Source organism: Pelecanus crispus, chromosome 1 (assembly GCF_030463565.1).
Source record: "Pelecanus crispus isolate bPelCri1 chromosome 1, bPelCri1.pri, whole genome shotgun sequence".
Classification (NCBI taxonomy): domain Eukaryota; kingdom Metazoa; phylum Chordata; class Aves; order Pelecaniformes; family Pelecanidae; genus Pelecanus; species Pelecanus crispus.
The window spans coordinates 57027702-57046153 of NC_134643.1; the positions used below are offsets into that span (position 1 = coordinate 57027702).

General features: G+C 45.8%; 1 protein-coding gene across 1 annotated transcript; it reads left to right on the forward strand.

Annotated features, from left to right (window-relative positions):
* The first annotated feature begins 8188 nt into the window (after positions 1-8188).
* Positions 8189-17362, forward strand: CYP2D6 (cytochrome P450 family 2 subfamily D member 6). Its single transcript, XM_009487111.1, is given in 10 exon segments — positions 8189-8320; positions 8322-8402; positions 10248-10419; positions 11158-11310; positions 11958-12118; positions 12257-12430; positions 14259-14400; positions 15789-15976; positions 16927-17068; positions 17184-17362. Coding segments are annotated over 10 exon segments (1524 nt in total).
* The last annotated feature ends 1090 nt before the right edge of the window (positions 17363-18452 follow it).

An 18452-nucleotide genomic window follows, 5' to 3' on the forward strand; every position in this document is an offset into this window, starting at 1 on the left:
TAAATAGCTACAGCAAACATCCAAGTTCATGCAAATGCACTGAGCCTGCATTTACGGTCCTTTAAACCCAGGAAAAATTGCAGTGCCGCTTCTGCCTGCACTTTTTTGCTAGTGCCGCAGAGGGTGGTCTGCACCCCTTGCATTGGCAGTCTGAGCCCAGACTGGCAAAAGCAACTGGGCTCGGTTCGCTCAGGCGTATACTTGTGTTTGATGTCCTGTGTTTTAGTTCCCCTGCAGTTTTGTCTTACTTTAAGTCCTGGGGAGCAGATACCTGCTGTCATCCCTCTGTAGAGATCAGTACAGCAGGGCCCCAGACTAGGTACAGCTCTACTGTTTCTGTAGGATCCACTGATCTACCTGACCTAGCCTAAGGCAAACACACAAACAGACCATGTTTGAGAGGCTAATGTCTGCACGCCTTATCATACAGTGGCAGGTCAGCTAACACCAAGCTTCTCTATGCAAAACAGCTCTGCAAATGTGGCAGCACGAGGGGAGAAAAGGGATCCCGAGCTGAGCGACAGCACGTGCTCACAATGTTGAATATGGCTGCGTAACTGAAATGAGGCAGGAGCTGACAGCATGCTGCAAAATAACCACTCTGGCATCACTCTGGGCACGCGCTTAAATGGACAAAGTAGATAATGCACCGCTTTACCAGAACAAGAATATTTTTACTCTCGCTGTTGGAACAATCACAGCCACCAAGCCGGGAGGAAGGTGATGTGAACAGAGATAGTCACTTCTACCTTTATTGACTCTAAGGAAATTGTAACAGCAAGTATGTTTTAGAAGTAATGCCTCTCTTCATCTCTTCTTTCTGAGATATGCGGAGCACACGCAGCTCTGAATGCTTTCCTGGGAAGCCAGGGACGCTCAGGAGCCATTAGAAACAGGCTAATAAGCTTGGAGTGAAAAGAGAGAGAATTATCACTGAAACCTGAAATCTGACTTACCTGCTAGGAGACAGCATCACCCAACGTTATTCTGTCTGCTCCTGAGTGCCATAAGCACAGGAGAAAAATGCCACTCTCTTTTTAGCCAGATTAGCTTCCCTTTTTATTTTCATTCATAAATAACTGAATTGAGGACCTAACTATGAAAAAACAGCATCCCCAACTGTCCTTCCAACACACGGAAACAGCAGCAAAATGCTCCCTGTGCAATACTCCCTCTGCCAGAAGAAAAAGATCAGAGTTAGATGTTTCCTGGAACAAGAGTGAGTCTTCAAATTAACTTTTTATCTTTTTTAACCTCTATTCTGAAATCTTTGGCAATCCGCCTCTTTGCTATGTAATAATTAAAGCATCAGTCCTCATTAATGTACTTTGCACCTAGATTTGTAGATGCTTTATCACAACTGGGTAAACAGCCCCATTAAACACATTTTACAAGCCAGGAAACTGAGCTAGCAGCCAGCTGAGTGCTTGCCTCTAACTCACAGGGCAAATCAATGGCAGAAACTAAACCAGATGCTTTTGTCTCTTTGGCTTCCAAACCTGGATTTAATCACCTCATTATTTTCAAAGGTGTTTGACTGATCTCATACTTCAGGAAAGCAGGATGAGTTTCCCCATATGAATTGAAATGCATCTCTTCTGGGAAAAAAACAAGAGCAAATCAGGATTTTAGCCAGTATCTCCGTCCAAAATTCCCCTGGATACTCCCATTACAGCAAAGAAAAACCCTGTGGTATCAGTACTAAACCAAAAATGAAAAGAAAAAAACAATATATTCACAGCTCTCAAGAAGCTTAAAGAACAAGAAACCAAAACCAGCAGCTGAGACAAATCAACAGCCTATGGTATCGGGGGCGTAAGCCATATTTTTCTGACAGTTTCACAGGAGAGTGTGAGTCAAGGCAACTGCTGCCAGTCATTTTCCGAACGAGCAGGTGTCTTCCCAGAGCTCGGCCACATCACAGAGGTTTAACAGTATCTTCAGGAGGCATTTTAGACCAGTGCTGGTACCATGACTCGTGCAAAGCAGCACTTCGTTTCATTCTCTCTCCATCCTGGGGTTAGAAATTGTACGTGCTGAGCTCCGTTTGGCTAACTCAGGTTAAAGTAACAGTGGGAACATCTTAGCCTGAGGAATTAAGGCCTGTAGGAGAATCTGAACTTGAATTCAGTGATTAGCCTAGTTAAAAATGAGCCAGCTTGTTTTGATTTCTGCTTTAACCCCAGTTAACATGATGAGGATACTGGGGTTTGGCTTACAACTGCCAGAACCTTTTTGGTGAACTGGCAAAACCCTTTGGGCAGTGCTACGTGTATGTGCGAGATCAGTTCAGTATCATCTCAAGCTATGTGAAGTATCAAGCCAAGATAAAGCCATTCTGCTCTTATTTCAGTTTGCCCTTAGTATCTGAGGCTTGTCTGGGGGTAACTTGTTTCAGAAAACAAACTTCATCTCAGCAGCTGCTTTATTCATCTGGACGCTGACGCCTGCAGCGACTACATAGCTCGCACTGCCATGCTGTTCGCAGCAGTCACTAGAGCCTGACTCCCCGACATCTTACAGCACCAGCGTAAAGTTGTCTCTCTGGGGTGAAAAATGAGGCCCAAGACCCACCTCACGTTTGGTATCAAGTTCAGAGTTGTGGCTTTTTAAGAGCAAGGGATGTGCATGGGGGTGGGGTGAGGTGGGATGGGTGAAAGAAGCAAAGCCCAACTAAGACTTCTTTGAGGATAGGTGAGCTGCTGTGATTGATGTAGGAAAAAGAGTAGGAAGCCGCAGGAAATTTAAAGAAGAAAAGCCTGAAGAACAGATTTCTTTGCAATGTGGGAAGGCTGGCAGTAAGTCATAGTAACGGTAACTATGAAAGATTTGGCTATTTCAGTTCTGCTGACTGTTTTATTATGAACAAGCTGTTAGCACAGTCCATCTTAAGGCTGTAGAAGTACTTCCAATGTATAAAACCCCATCTGAAGGCCAAGAAAAGTCACAATGAACTGGCTGAGACTAAAATTTCCTGAGTTGGGGTTGTGCCTTGGGCTAAACTTGTTTGGGAACGTTCAGCCAAAAATTTTTTAATCCCTTTCTAATGGCTGACATCGTTCTTAGAAATCCATTGTTTATCTGACCTTCTCCTAACCCGTTAGAAAAATTTCTGGCGATATTTTCCTTTCTCAGTTTAATGCTTTGAAGCATTACACGCAAAATTTGGCAGGAGGCAGCTTTCTGTTAGGAAGACACATTGCACCAGCTCTCTAAAACTGTGCTCAAACTTGGCCATGTTACAAGCACTTAAAAACACGGTTTGCGTGCGCTTGATGGAGTTCTCAGTTTTTCAGCTAAAATTCCCCAGAGACGCCTGAACGGAGCAGGTGGTAGTTACTGCTGGCTGCCGGAGGCTGGCAAGGGAGAATGACAAGTGCGAAGCTGGTCTCCTCTGCGCTCCCCTTGCCCCCTTCCAGCACTGAAATGGTCGGGAGGAGAGGCCGCCCGAGTAAAGGCAAAACAGGCAGAAGATAGATGGTGGACTGAAAAAAGGAGGTGGAGGAAGGACCAAAAAAGTCTGGGACTGGGTGGAAGACCACGTTTTCTGGGCTCAGAAGAGGCCACCGAAGAGGAAAGGTTTCTGGGGTCTCCACCAGCCCCAGCTCAGCCTGGGAGATGGACAGCCAGGGAATGAAAGCTGTAGGCTTCAATCTGACCATTTGTGCTGTTGCAAGAGGCTTTGCTCCTCCAGAATCAAACATTGATGAGGTTTTGCTCCATCTAATGGTGTTAGGGGGAAAGCAGACATCCTGTTGGGATTTGGATAAAAAACTTCTGAAAGCTCAGGAAATATTCATACTATGTGACCAGTGCTTCCCAGCTGGCTCCAGTATTGAAGCAAAGAGGGAGAGAAGGAAGAGTGTTTCTTTGGCCATTGAAAGATTTTCACATCTCTGCGAAGGAATGAGTATGTGATGCTGGGTAATTACTGAAACAGCAGTTTTCATAAACAGGCATTAATCTGTGACTTTTATGTCTGGGGTGTCAACCTTGTGCTCCGGCAGGAAGATCTGCAGAAGCCACTTGTAATTCTAGCCGGGAACTGGGCACGGGTCCTGGACAGCTGTGTGTGGCAGTTCAGGAGCCGTCAAACCCAGCTTCAAGGCTGTTCCTATTAGGTACCAGCACTTAGAAGGTCATTTGGACTTACAGTTCCATTTTCTCCATTGGTGGCACCTCAGAGGGGTGCTGTGAGTACAAAAGACTGCCTGCTCTGAACCCTTGCAGTCCCTGGTGACTACTGGGGAAAAGCCCAACTAAAACACCCTCCAGGGCAGGGTGCAAACAGCAGGTGGCAAAATAGGCTTTGAAGCCAAATGCTATAATTAAAACAGGATTAGTAAATGATCATCATCTATCCCATGCACTGAACAAAGGGAGGGTCCTTCAGAAAGGAAAAATAGCACAAGATTGTAATTAAAGGTGATCTGATGGAATATATGGACCAAAAGGCTCAGTTAAAATTGTGCAGGCAATTCTTGCATTACCTTATTTCTGGATGCTTCATTTTGCAATATCAACAAGCTTTTTCTTAAAGCTGCCTTTCTGTTTGTATCGCAGGTTGCCCAGTTAAAGAAGTGTAAAGTCTGCATGTAGCTTCTGTAACTTCACTTAGCTCGTCTCTTAATTGACTGTGTGCAAAGACACGCACCCAGCACAGCAGGGCTGCAGCTAGCTAAAATTCATATGTATGGATTTGGAGGTTTTTTTGTCTGACTTGAAAATCACTCAAAATATTACTTTATTGAAAAGAAATGCAAATGAACATCTTTCATTCTTCAGAAGGATAATTACCCTTTTCTCTTTCTCTCTCTCAGAAAGAGATTTGTTGTCTATTGTTTCTTTGCTTGCTTTGAAAACTGTTCTTTTGAAATTATCTAAGCGTGCTCCAGTCCTCTGCAGGAACAGCAGTCCAAGCTACTAACCAAAGGTGGAGGAGTTGTCTAGTTTGCAACCTGAAGGGGGTAGAGGAAAAGATCATTTGTCCACAGACCTTTTAGAAAGGTGTACGGGGCGAGAAGCAGGGGAGAAAGTGTTTTTGTTCTCAGGCTGGTGCATTTCTCAGGTCACAGCTTTGCCGCTTTATGTCAAGGCCAAGCCACAGGAAGAAGAGCAGCTGGAGAGTTACTCTTCCAATGGCCTTTCAGGGTGATGTTCATTAAAAGTAAATCCACTTCCCAAATTCCAATCAACCATCCTTCTGACAGCTTGGAGGTGAGCGATGGAAGTCCGACAGCCTTTGGCTCTAGCCAAGGTGAGCAAAAAGGAAAGAACCCAAGTGGATATTTTTCAGCTGAAGCTGTAAAGTTGGAGCTCAAAATAAATTGAAACCGGCAGGGTAATATCCTTTTACCAGTGCGGCGATCAGGGAAAGTCCACTGTCATTCTTGAGACCACATTTCCCATCTTTTCACTTGTCATCTGAGAGCATAGGTCATGAAAATTGGTGTGAGAGGAACCCCTTGATCACTTTTTAGCATCCGGCCATTTCCTGCTCAAGCAAGTCCACTGAGTGCAGGACTATCACAGCTCTGTCTCCTAAGACCTCGCAGTAGAGCTGTTCGAAATGTGGTGGGTACTTAGAAGCCAACAAACTCCCAAACTACTCTGCAAACATACTTCAGCTCTTGTTGGCTCTCCCAGGCTGTACTTGCTAAGAGTGCTCTCTGTCCCATCATCCAGGTTGTTAATAAATATGCTAAACTTTATCAGCCCCATATGGATACCTAAGGGATGTCACCAGTGACCAGCCACCAACTGGACTCTGTACTGCTGATCCCAATTCTTTGAGCCCCACGGTCTGAACAATCTTCCACCCACTTTATCATCTACCTTGCCAGTCTGTATCTCATTGATTTAGCTACAAGGATACTGTGGGAGATGGTGTCAAAGGCTTTGGCCAAAGCCCAGGTAATAAATGACATGCACTGCTTTCATGCTTTGAGGAGGCTGCCTTTGTAGAACAACCAGCTCTCCTGGGCCCCTTTGCTCTCCAGGGCAGCTCCCTTTGGGATCCTGCCAAAATTCAATCCCTGAGCGAGGTGAAATCTGCCCTCCTGAAGGCAAGAGCAGTAATGCTATTTGTCCTGCTGACTTCTTGCAGGATTTAATATTCCATGGTGTGACAGTTGCTGCAGGCAAACTCACCCTTGACCATCATGTCCTGGACCAATTCTTCCTTGTTTCTGAATACCAAATCCAGAGCATCTCCCCTAGTTGTCTCATCGATCACCTATGTCAAGAAATTGTCTTCAGCATACTCCAGAAACCACCTGGATTGTGACCAATCATATAGCCCTTCCAGTTAAAGTACACCCGTGAGTCCTAAGGCCTGTAATTGTGTGAGGTGTTCCCATTGACCTGCTCTCCTCGATCAGCTAGTCTGCAGTGAGTCCCTACCACAACATTGCCTGTGTTGCGTTGCCACCTTCCCCTTGCCCAGAAGCACTCGACTGGCTCAGCACCTGTCCCATGGCAAAGCTCTGGGCTCTCCTCTGCATAAAGCACCACCACTCCTCACCCCTCCAAGCCTGTCTTCCCTGAAAAGCCTATGTCCATCTGTGTCAGCTCTCCAGTCATGTGAACTATCCCACTGTGCCTCTGTAATCCAACAGAAATCATAATTCTGCAGTTGTATGGGGGCTAGTGATTCCCCCAGTTGTTTCCCATGCTGCATATGTTTGTTTACAGATACTGGAGATGAACCCTGAGTCATGATGCTTTGAAAAGGGACATGCAGGGTCATGCTGTAGAGACTCCAATGAGGGGACCTCTGCACACAGATAATGAGCATTTAGGTGCCTTTTTGGGCAAGGGGCATTTTTGAGGTCCTGGCTGTATACCAGAGCTGACTGCACAGTCTTTGCAGGTGCATCACTTTACAGTCTGAGCTCTCCATCACTGTTGCAGCAATTGCTCTATTAGGAGCTTTTTCTCTGATCACGCTGAGATCACAGATCAAACTGTGATGGGTCTACTGCTTCTTTTTAGCTAGAACTAACTGTCATAAGAGCGAGCTTTATTGATCTCTGATGGCAGTGATGCCAGGAGCACATAGCTGTGCTGTTCTAGGAAATACTCTGACTATCTCCGTAATTGTGTTTACATTACTGCTGCCCCAAAGGCTGGAAATTCGAGGCTCCTTGCAATATATGTGCTTTCTCCCTTGTAGCTAAGCTGCATTCTACAAAAATCAAGGTCATCGTGCTGACTGAATTTGGAGTTGAATAAAGATTGTTTTTCCCAGAAACATAATTATTTTTTAAGTCTCAGGTCACCATTTTAGGCTAATTTCTGTAACAAGTGCTTTCTGTAAGGGGAAGCTTGACCTAACCTGAGCTTTCTCAAGCTCCAGTGGAACAAATACTCAGTCTTGCAACCAGAAACCTGGATGTTTTTTGTTTAGGAGCTGCTTCTTCCTTGACTTGTCTCTACAAACAAGAAGACAACACAGATTTAAACAAACTCTTTCAAAATCACCCCACGAGAATGCAGCAAGACCGGATTGCTTGTTGTGAACTGCGATCCCACCTTGGCTGTGGGAGAGGGCACCCAAACACCTGGACCTCATCCAGCCCTGCCCCATGGAGGGCACCACTGCAGGAGTTGCCCCTGGCAGCAGGGACAAAGCGGCCTCTGAGCTCTGGCTTTGGAGGAGGAGGAAGAGGAGGGATGACCCTTATCACCACTCCCCCAAGGCTGAGCTGAGCAGAGGAGGAGCTTCCTGTTTGAGCCAAGTCCCACATTCACAGACCAGCAACTGCAGGGAGACAGGAGCAGGGAGACAGAAAAAGAGAGTGTAGGGAAGAAGAGAAAGCAAGGAAAAGAGGACAGCCCCCTGGGGAAAGGAGGAAGAGAAGAGGAAGAGAAGAGGAAGAAAGGAGAGGAGAGGAGAGGAGAGGAGAGGAGAGGAGAGGAGAGGAGAGGAGAGGAGAGGAGAGGAGAGGAGAGAAGAGAAGAGAAGAGAAGAGAAGAGAAGAGAAGAGAAGAGAAGAGAAGAGAAGAGAAGAGAAGAGGAAGAGAAGAGAAGAGAAGAGAAGAGAAGAGAAGAGAAGAGAAGAGAAGAGAAGAGAAGAGAAGAGAAGAGAAGAGAAGAGAAGAGAAGAGAAGAGAAGAGAAGAGAAGAGAAGAGGCAGAAACAGTCTTGGGTCAAAAGAGGAAGACGAAGGAGTAGACAGGCTATGAAATGGCGTTGCTCCTGTGGCTCAGGTCCCAGCTGTCATCCTGCTGGAGCAACATCTCTATACTGGCAGTTTTTCTTACAGTCTTTACTTTACTTCTTGACTTCATGAAGCGCAGGAAGAAGTGGAGCCGTTACCCCGCCAGGCCCAGTGTCGCTGCCGTTCATTGGGACCATGCTGTACATTGACTTCCGCAACCCCCACCTCTCCTTCAACCAGGTGAGTGCTGGCCCCCACGATGAAGCGCCCCTCACACGACCGTGGGCCCAGGAGGGGTGGGGATGCCCTGGCACGATCTACCCTTGCACAAAGCCGAAGGGCAATGCCCTCTCCAAAGCCCAGGACGAAGCAAGTCACTGCCTAAGGACACTGACCTGGCCCATACAGGTAAATAGATAATCACACACCAACACTCACCAGCCTCCATCTCCCTATCTCTGTGTGAGCTCAGTGGGAGATGCTGTTGTGCCCCCAACGATAGATGATGCTTGCTCTGCTGTAGAGCTGGCCACCAGCTTAACACATGGGCAGGTGTGGGGGCAAGGGAACAGAGAGATGGGCAAGGGAACAGGGAGATGTACAAACAAGGGAAGACAAGCAAATATCCATGGGCTGGGAATGTGGCTGCAGGAATGGCAGACTTCCCTGCGAGTTACTTAAGCATGCCTACAGGCATGTGACAGTTTCAGTTAAAGAGATCAGCTTGCAGGATTTGCCCCAGCAACAATGCCCAAAATCTCGGTGGCGTTTCTATTCAAAGTCAGGGCTTAGCTTTTCTCAAAGGAAAAGCACAGCACAGCTTGCAGCAGATAAAACACTGGGGGGGGGTTGTGCTTCAGTTTGCAAACTCTAAAGGCCTTTTCTCTACGATGGCACTATTCAGCTGTCTGTCCAAAATCTGCCAAATGGAGAAACTAAATATAGTAGTTGTATTATTTGCTTGCATATAGTCCAAAAGATTACCATTTTCAAATCACATCACGTCGGGGTCATGCTAACCACAATCTTGACCAGTAATCGCTTTTAATGATGTATTTCTAGTGCCAGTGAAGTGCTAATTCCCTTTCCAAGCCCACTGCAAATACAGTCTTAAGTGCTTCAATTCCTTGCATTGCTACAGTGCAGAAATGAAGACACTTAGCTTTTTAACAAAAAAATAATAAAAAAAAAGAAGACAGAAAAAGAAAACAGAGCACAGTCTGTGGGGTGTGGCTACTATTGCCCTGTCTTCCAACAATATGCTCCTGAGCACTTTGTTGAGTGTTACTGACTGGCAGGGGAGCTTTGACCTGCCTTCCCAGGGGTATATGTCCAGTCAAAGAACTTGTCTACCTGGAGGAGACTTAGCTCCACAGCAAGCTCCCATGGTGAATGTGTGGCTGACAGGCTTACCTGTGCAGCCATCCTGCTGTCAGCATTATGTCTCTTAGAGATCACTACAGATGTAGGGCGTGTGCCAGTTACCAGTCTTACTGGATGTGTATGCCCCTTTTAGGGAGGAAGTTGACCTGAAACTCCAGTGTGGAACTGCCTCTTCCAACCGTGTTTCTGGGAACCGGGCTCTGGGTAGATCTTTAGGAACAAATGGATATTAAAAAAAAAACATTACGTATCACCTTATCATCAATATTTCCTTCTAGCAGAAGCAGGCTGACTCAAAACTTGCCTAGTCTTTCATATAAAAACAAATACAAGTATTAGGAAATAATTTGTTGTTGAGTATGCAGCCCTTGAAAATCCCCAAAAAGGTCCTTGACCTTGTGTTGTCAGACAAAATCCAAAATAGTTGCACAACCGTCATGGCAACAGTTTGGCCAGGATAGGTGTATTCTAAATCTTTCCACTCACAGAGCACTGATCCCTGCTTCAGCTGCTGTTTGGCACCACTCTGAGCTGTTGCACTGCAAAAACAAAGGTCAACAATCAGCTGAAGGTCTCCTAATAAAAGCACCTCAAAAATCACAGGTAAAGTGAAGTGCTGCAAAGGCCCTAGGAAGGATATGGTGATATTTTTTGATGATACATTCAGCTTATTTTCAGGGACATACTTTTTTATTTCGGCAGCTTCACAAGAAGTTTGGAAACGTCTTCAATCTCCAGAACTGCTGGACCAACCTGGTAGTACTGAACGGGTATAAAACAGTGAAGGAAGCCCTGGTCCACAGATCGGAGGACTTTGCTGACCGGCCGTACTTTCCAGTATATGAACATCTGGGCTACGGAAAGAAATCTGAAGGCAAGTCCCTTGGAAATGGACATTCCCTGCTGGCAGTAGCACAAGGAGGACTGGGTATATGGTGGGTAGATAGAAGATTTTCTCAGTATGGTGCCACCTCCTCATGTCCTTCTGGGTCAATCTCCTTGAATGTCTGCCACCATTTGGTGGTGACAAAACCAGATTTGATGAAAAGGGGGCTCCCCTTAGTGGTTGTAGCACAGCTCCAGGTGCAAGCACATACCTCTTCAGCAGTGTTAGGACACTATTGGTGGTACAACTTTCCTGCCAGCGCTGGAGCTGGTAGCTCCCAACACCCAGTGATTAGTGCTTACACTCAGACATTATGTGCATGTCGTCATCACAAAAAAAATGGTAACTTTCTTCCAAGACAGAGTATTATCCAGCATCCAGCCCACATATCTCATCCTCAGCTCCTGTGCAGTGGCACAAGCTGCTACCCAGTTCACACAAGCTAAGGGTGCAATGCTGAATGGTTTGGGGGAGTGATTCCTTTATCCTTAGCAGCACTTGTTGCTCTCATTGAACCCCCCTCCACATTCTCTAGCCATGCACATGTATCAGAAGGTGCAGTAATCCATTTTCAAAATTGCTGTATGAACAAGCTGTACAAGATCAGATTCTTTCATCTATCCACAGACCTGTACCTCCCAAACTCACATTTGCTGTTCTCTGGCTAACTTTCCTTGATGTACGGGGTCAGAGCTCCTGACATTTCTTGTTCATCCATAACTCCAGGGATTGTTATAGCAAGATACGGGCACGTCTGGAAGGAGCTAAGGAAATTCACGCTCTCTACCTTGAGGAACTTTGGGATGGGAAAGAAATCCTTGGAGGAGCGAGTGACGGAGGAAGCGGGATTTCTGTGCTCTGCAGTCAATGCTGAAGAAGGTTTGTCACACCCAGAAGGATGGAGAAATCATAGAAAAAAGCTATACAGTGATGCAGAGAGAAAAGTAATACTATAGCCACTCTCGTTTGCATACAGTGCTCTCTTCCTAAGCAAATGCAGTGTTTCTAATCTATATGCATTAGTGACCCTGCTCTACCTTGAAGCCACTTCTACCTTACACAGTGAGGCTACTGTAACACTAATCCATTTGAAACAGGAAACAAATAGGAAATAAATAGAAATAAAGAGGTAAAATATAACTATTCCCAGAGCTGGGTAACTATTACCTTTATGAAGGTTAGTGGAACATATTATCACATGCAATAAAACTGCAGCTGCGAGTGTTCACAGCACATCGCCTGTCATCTAGACACAAAGCAAGTGTTATCTGTCAAGTCACAGAACAACCCTGCAACTCAGCTTTTCTTGGGAGTTTTCTCTTTTAAACAAGGATTGACCAAATAGTAATAGGAGATGAGAAGACCTTCACTTCCTAGTATGATGTATTTGTACTTTGAGTGGTGTTTGGGGGCTTTTTCTCTTGAAGGCATCACGAATGCATTTGTATATTCTCATTGCTGACAGCTGAGATCCAACAGCTTGGTATTGCTTAGCTTCATTGCTTGGTCTCCATTTCCATCTTTAGGTTGTCCTTTCGATTTACGTTTTCTTGTAAATAATGCAGTCTGCAACGTGATCTGCACTACCATCTATGGAGAGCGTTTCAACTACGGTGATGAGACATTCAAGAAGATGTTACATTTGTTTGAAAACTCCCTGAATGAAGAAGCTGGATTCCTGCCTCAGGTAAACCAAGAGCATAATATGGTCTGTAAGAAGCTGCCCTCTGTTGCTTGAGAGCATTGTGTTTTCATTATTTTTCTTTTTTCATCACATGATATTCTCTCTCTCTCTCTCTCTTTCTCTCTGGTTCTGACATCTCAGCTTCTTAATGTGGTGCCCATTTTGTTGTGCATCCCTGGAGTGCCACAGAAAGTATTTCGAGGACAAAAGGCGTTCATGGACTTCATAGATGTGCTCATAGATAAGCACATGGAGACCTGGAACCCTGCTTACACCCGAGATTTCACTGATGCGTTTTTAAAGGAAATGGAGAAGGTAGGGTGACACCAGCAGAACCGCAAGGTCCAGGGGCAATTCCTCTGGCTATTTAAGCTTGCTGTTAGAAGCTGACTTTCTTCATAAAGCTGTATAAAACCTCTTACTAATTGATTTCCTACTTTTTCATTCCATGTCGTATCTTGAGAAGAAGGAAATTCTTTGTGCTGTAACCTCCTTTGTTGACTTAAGAGACCATATTATCTGCTGATGTTCTTGTTCCCATTTTCTACCTTCACATTCCCCTCAGAGTCTAACAACTCCCTTCTTTCCAGCCTACACCATTTTGAAGGCATTTAAAAAGCAATAATTAAGAATTCACTAATATTTCTAAGTTTGAGCCGGGGACAAGTCAACATGCAAGATTCTGTGTATGTCAGTGCCTTAATGACTGATGTCTCAAAATCAGTTACAAAACTGCAGCGACAGACTGGCTTTTTGGTATCATTTCCCAGTCCATAGCCTGCCTTTAAACCAAGTTATGACTTGGAAAGACAGCATCTCCTTTGGGATGTGTGTCTTTGAATTGCTTGCTAAGAATGAGTTCCCTACAGAACAGATGAAGGCCTAAATCTGAACATCACTGAAATTAAAAGGAGTCTTTCCTTTGATTCAGTCAGGTATGAAGTCAGTATTCTGACTTAAAGGTACTTGCATCAGCCCATCAATCCACCATATGTTTCTGCACATGGACTCACTAAATTCCAAGTGCCAGATGAGCACTAATAGCAAATTCTGCCTGCAAATTTCTTCCGCCGGCCGAGTCCTCAGGCTGGACTGCTGCTTTGCACAACGAACCCTGCCGTGCTGCAGGTGCTGGGCACCTCCAGTCCATGCATTAGCCCCCTCAGCCCGCACGGGCAGAGCAACGTGACCTCCGTCACTCTGCACTGAGCAGTACTATTTGGGGGTGGATGTGAGCCTGACCATGTTGCCTCTTGTGACATTTCTCTTCTGTTCACTAAGGTCCACTGATAAGCCAGTCGATAAATCCCTCTACTGGGTTAACTTTGGTCAGGTCAGCCCCATAGCTCCCTTGCCAGAGATCTTTTATTGGAATAACAGTTGAGTCTTAAATGCCTTATTAATTGCTATCCATATTACAACAGCATCAAAATATACAGAGTAACTTAACAGAAGCTAGTCCCTAGGAAAGGAAAGTATAAAGAGGATTAGAAAAGACAAGCAGATGAACTCATGCAGAGAGCTTGTCATATCTCATATGCTAACAAATCTGAGCTCAATTAGCATTTGGATGAGAGACCAGTTTTGCTGAAATTGGTGTTGCAGACTTAATAGGCAGCAATGATACCCTGATCTTTTTTTTTCCCTGATTCTAAGAAAATAGCAGGGCAGAAACAGCAAGAATCTGTAACGCAGAGCTATAGATAACTCCCTCAAAATACTGTTAATTTTGCATTTGCCACATCAATGCAGCCTCCTCTCTACTGTGTGGGTTTTATGATCTGATCAAACTTGAATAACTGTGTTCCACCTCTTCTGGGGGAGGCTGTTAGGGCAAGTGGCAGGGGTGTGCTGTCTGTTCGAGTTGAGAGCACAAGGCATTCACTGCTGTCCTGAAGGCAGGTGTAACGTTCATATCTCAGGATACGGGAGGTGACTGATGACATTCAAATACAGGAGGTAACAGGGTTACTGAAGTACATCAGTCATACACAGACCATTGCCTGTGTTGTGCTCTACTCTCCCAATGAACTGCTTGGTCAGCAAAACCAGATCTAGTGCTTCTCAGCACTTCTCTGGAACAACAGTCTTCTCGCCCAGCAGGTACCCCAGCTCAAATCACCTATTTGTTTGCTCTCCACAGGGTAAGGCGGCTGAAGAGAGCGGTTTCAACTATAACAACCTTCGTCTGGTGACCGCAGACTTGTTTGCAGCTGGTTCTGAGACCACCTCCACCACTCTCCGGTGGGCATTTCTGTACATGCTTCTCCACCCAGAAATACAGAGTAAGTGAGAGGACAGACAGAGGTGTGGCATGTTCCCTCCAAGCTTATTTTTCTGTGAGGAGACTGACATCTGCTCTCCTTGGTTTGGGGATTTTGCAATGAGGAACAACTTTGGTGACTGTTGGTCTAGCAGAAACCAGCAGAAACACATCCCAAACATAGCTATTCTGGCAGGGCCTGGTGTCAGGGAGGAATCCCTGATGAAAATATGAGGAAAGTATCAGGAATAGTGTGGCCAGCAGGAGTAGGGAGGTGATTGTCCCCCTGTACTCGGCACTGGTGAGGCTGCACCTCAACTGCTGTGTCCAGTTTTGGGCCTCTCACTACAAGACAGACATTGAGGTGCTGGAGCATGTCCAAAGAAGAGCACCGAAGCTGGTGAAGGGTCTAGAGCACAAGTCTTATGAAGAGCGGCTGAGGGAACTGGGGTTGTTTAGTCTGGAGAAGAGGAGGCGGAGGGGAAACCTTATTGCTCTCTACGACTACCTGAAAGGAGGTTGTAGTGAGGTGGGTGTTAGTCTCTTCTCCCATGTAGTTAGCGATAGGATGAGAGGAAATGGCCTCAAGCTGCGCCAGGGAAGGTTTAGATTGGATGTTAGGAAAAATTTCTTCACAGAAAGGGTAGTCAAGCATTGGAACAGGCTGCCCAGAGAGGTGGTGGAGTCACCATCCCTGGAAGTGTTCAAAAAACAGGTAGATGTAGCACTCTGGGACATGGTTTAGTGGGCATGGTGGTGTTGGGTTGATGGTTGGACTGATGATCTTAGAGATCCTTTCCAATCTTCATGATTCCTAGTTTTTACTTTCATTAGAAATAATCCAGCCACCAAGCCAGGAAACATGAAATCGCTACTCTACCCTTAATTGGTTTAGTGGTGGACTTGGTAATGTTAGGTTAATAGTTGGACTGGATGATCTTAAAGGTGTTTTCCAACCTAAACGATTCTGTGATTCTAAGATTCTATGATTCTATGAAAAGAGCAGAGTTGGAAGGGCAAGTTCACACTCTCCTTCATTTTGAAGGCTACCTGGGGACTTCCAGTGGCCAGAGTACCTGCCTTCCTATATTTGGAATAGATCCAAATCTGTTTTAATTCTCTAATACTGCATGTCCAGGTACCCTTTCAGCTGCATAGAGGAGGGGTAAGGTAGCATATTGAGTGACAAGACCTTTATTAAAGACACCATGCACAAAGAATAGTTATACAGATGGCTCTGAGCAACTGAAAACAAATGCATTCCCCTCTAGTTTCTGTTCCTTTCTCTAATTGCTTGTCCAGCTCTCACCCAGTGTCTACTGATCTCATGCCACTGGCTTTCCTACAGCTTGTACCAGCCCCTTCTGCTTATCTAAGGGCGCTCTAATTCCTTAGCTGTGCTGCTTTCAGGTAAGGTCCAAGCAGAGATTGATAAGGTGATTGGCAGAGAGAGATCACCCACCATGGAGGACCAAGCAAGCATGCCCTACACCAATGCTGTGATCCATGAAGTGCAACGCTACGGGGATGTCGTTCCTATTGGACTACCTCACATGACATACCGGGACACCGAGTTGCAAGGCTTCTTCATTCCCAAGGTGACCATGGCCAGATAGGCAATGCAGCATCCTCTCCCTGTGCAGACGCCAGGCCTGGGGTGTGGGGTGACCCCACGCAACTCTGCAGCATTGCACTTCCAGCCCTGAATCAGTCACTGGCAAGCACCGAAGTAGGACATTTTGAAATGCTAAGACCAGGCAGGCAGTCACATTTGTGCTCTAGGTTTGTGCTGGTTATGTGGGAACCCAACTGCAGTGGCAGCTCAGTGCAAAGGTTTGCTTTCCTCTCAATGAGCTGTGACATCCACTGCCCTGCCTGTGTTAGAAGGAGAAAGTAATGGAGCCTAACAGGCTCTCTGGAGACACACTTTCACCAGCTTACTCACATATCATTACATGATAGTAGTTAAAACTCTGATCTCTGAAGCTATTCAAATGCCACTGTCATTCAGTCCACTGCCACTGTCACAGGCAGCTGCCCTGGCAGCACTGGTGGCAATGCAAACCTGGGATTTTTTTTTTTTTTAGCTTTGCAGTATCTCCTCTAGCTTAGAACACTGACATGTGAAACAGGAAAGCTTTGCAATTTCCCACGGCCCCTGCGAAACTTGGGCTTTGAAGTCTGTCAGTCAGCTTTTTCTCTCCAGCTATAAAACAAGTCCAGGAGGATCTGAGAAGCAGATGCCGTTTCCACTGTGTAACCATGAAATTGGCATTTGAATGCAATAGCCTTTGTAAGGATACAAACTGAAAAAGTTCAGATGCTTCAGAGCATAGGGCAGGCACCGTATGTCACTGGAAAAGTGCCCTGCTTTACCTCTGTTTTAAATAAGATACAGAAGAAGGGATCGGTGCCTTGTTCTGAAGCACTGAATGATGGTTGCTATTAGATGGGAGACACAGACCAAAGAGGGACCAGCACTGATCTGTTGTGCCAAGATAATGATGCTCTTCTCACGTAAGTTGTTTCCTCTTGCGGAGGAGCGCAGGGGACGACAATCATCACCAACTTGTCTTCCGTGCTGAAGGATGAGGCAGTCTGGGAGAAGCCAAATGAGTTTTATCCCGAACACTTCCTGGATGTGAATGGGCAGTTTGTGAAACCAGAGGCCTTCCTGCCTTTCTCAGCAGGTAAATCTGAGGGGAGGACCCAGCTGCAAAGTCAGAGGTGCAGCAGCCTCCCACAGCGATTCCAGCATGGTTTAGTGTCCTCTTTCATGGAAACTTTATACTCCCTCTCTTGCAGGTCGCCGTGCCTGCCTGGGGGAACAGCTGGCCAGGATGGAGTTCTTTATTTTCTTTACCACTCTCCTGCAGAAATTCACCTTTGTGCTCCCTGAGGACCAGCCCAGGCCACGGGAGGATGGCCACTTTGCCCTCACGAGCTCACCACACCCATACCAGCTGCGAGCTATCCCAAGATAAGTGCACACCACCCTCCTTTCACTCAGAGACCACCACCAATGCAAACTCGGTCAGAAACGTTGCAGGTCTAGGTAGAATCATGCCGCGTGCCACTCAAGACCTCTCAAGGCTGTGCAGATGTCTCCAGCTGTGTAAAGTAAGGATCTGGCCCAATACATAGTTTAGCTTAATTCCAGTCCTGGATCTTGAATTAGACAGCCATAGCAAGTTAGGAATGATGATCAAGTTTGCAAGCACATATATGCCTCATCAGCCAGCTCCACTGTACTTTGGGCTCTCATCGGTTGCAGAAGGAGTTCACTGAGCACACAGCTACTGAAAGAATTATTAGTCCTGAATTAGTTTACTGAAATACAAGGGTATCCTGGCTAAAAAACAAGCCTGGGGTCTTGCAATCTTAGGAGAAGAAAAACTTGGAAAAATCTGTAAGGTACTCCTGGCCCACTCCCTTCCTTGTTAGCGCCGCTGCACATCCAGCCATGCCCTGCCGCCCCACAGCAGCGTGTGCCTCTGCCTGGTGCTCAGAGGAGTCCAGCTCTGGCTCAGTTCTTGCAAAAACAATCCACGTCCTGTCAGCTGATTTGGCATGTGCCGCCAGTGGGCAGGGAGAGAGCTTCAGCTCAGACAACAAGGTGACACTTAAATGCAGTTTCAGAGCAGTGCTCCTGAAAAACCTTACCATCCAATACATATCCCCTTCATTCCTTCCAGCTTATTGCACACATATTGCATTGCCTTCATTTATGGCCCCAAAGAAAGTAAGTTTTAACCCAGAGAAATGCCTGACAACCCGTATGTCACACTGTGCCTCCAGTAGGAGTAAATACCAAGGAGCAGTACATAAATAATCCGTATGGTATTACGGCCACAGAAGCAGGTAATCTGTGAAATACAGAAATTTGTATAAATGTATTTTAAGAGGAATCCTGGTGTCTAGATTCACCCTCTCCTATCTAAACAGTTCCTGAAAACTGCTTTTTTTCAGTATTACATAAAGTCAGCTCTTGGGCAGTTTTGGAACCCACAGAGGGATGGAGACAGTTTGAAACAGTACAGCTGTAGATTTCAGAGCTACCTTTCTCTTTTCTTC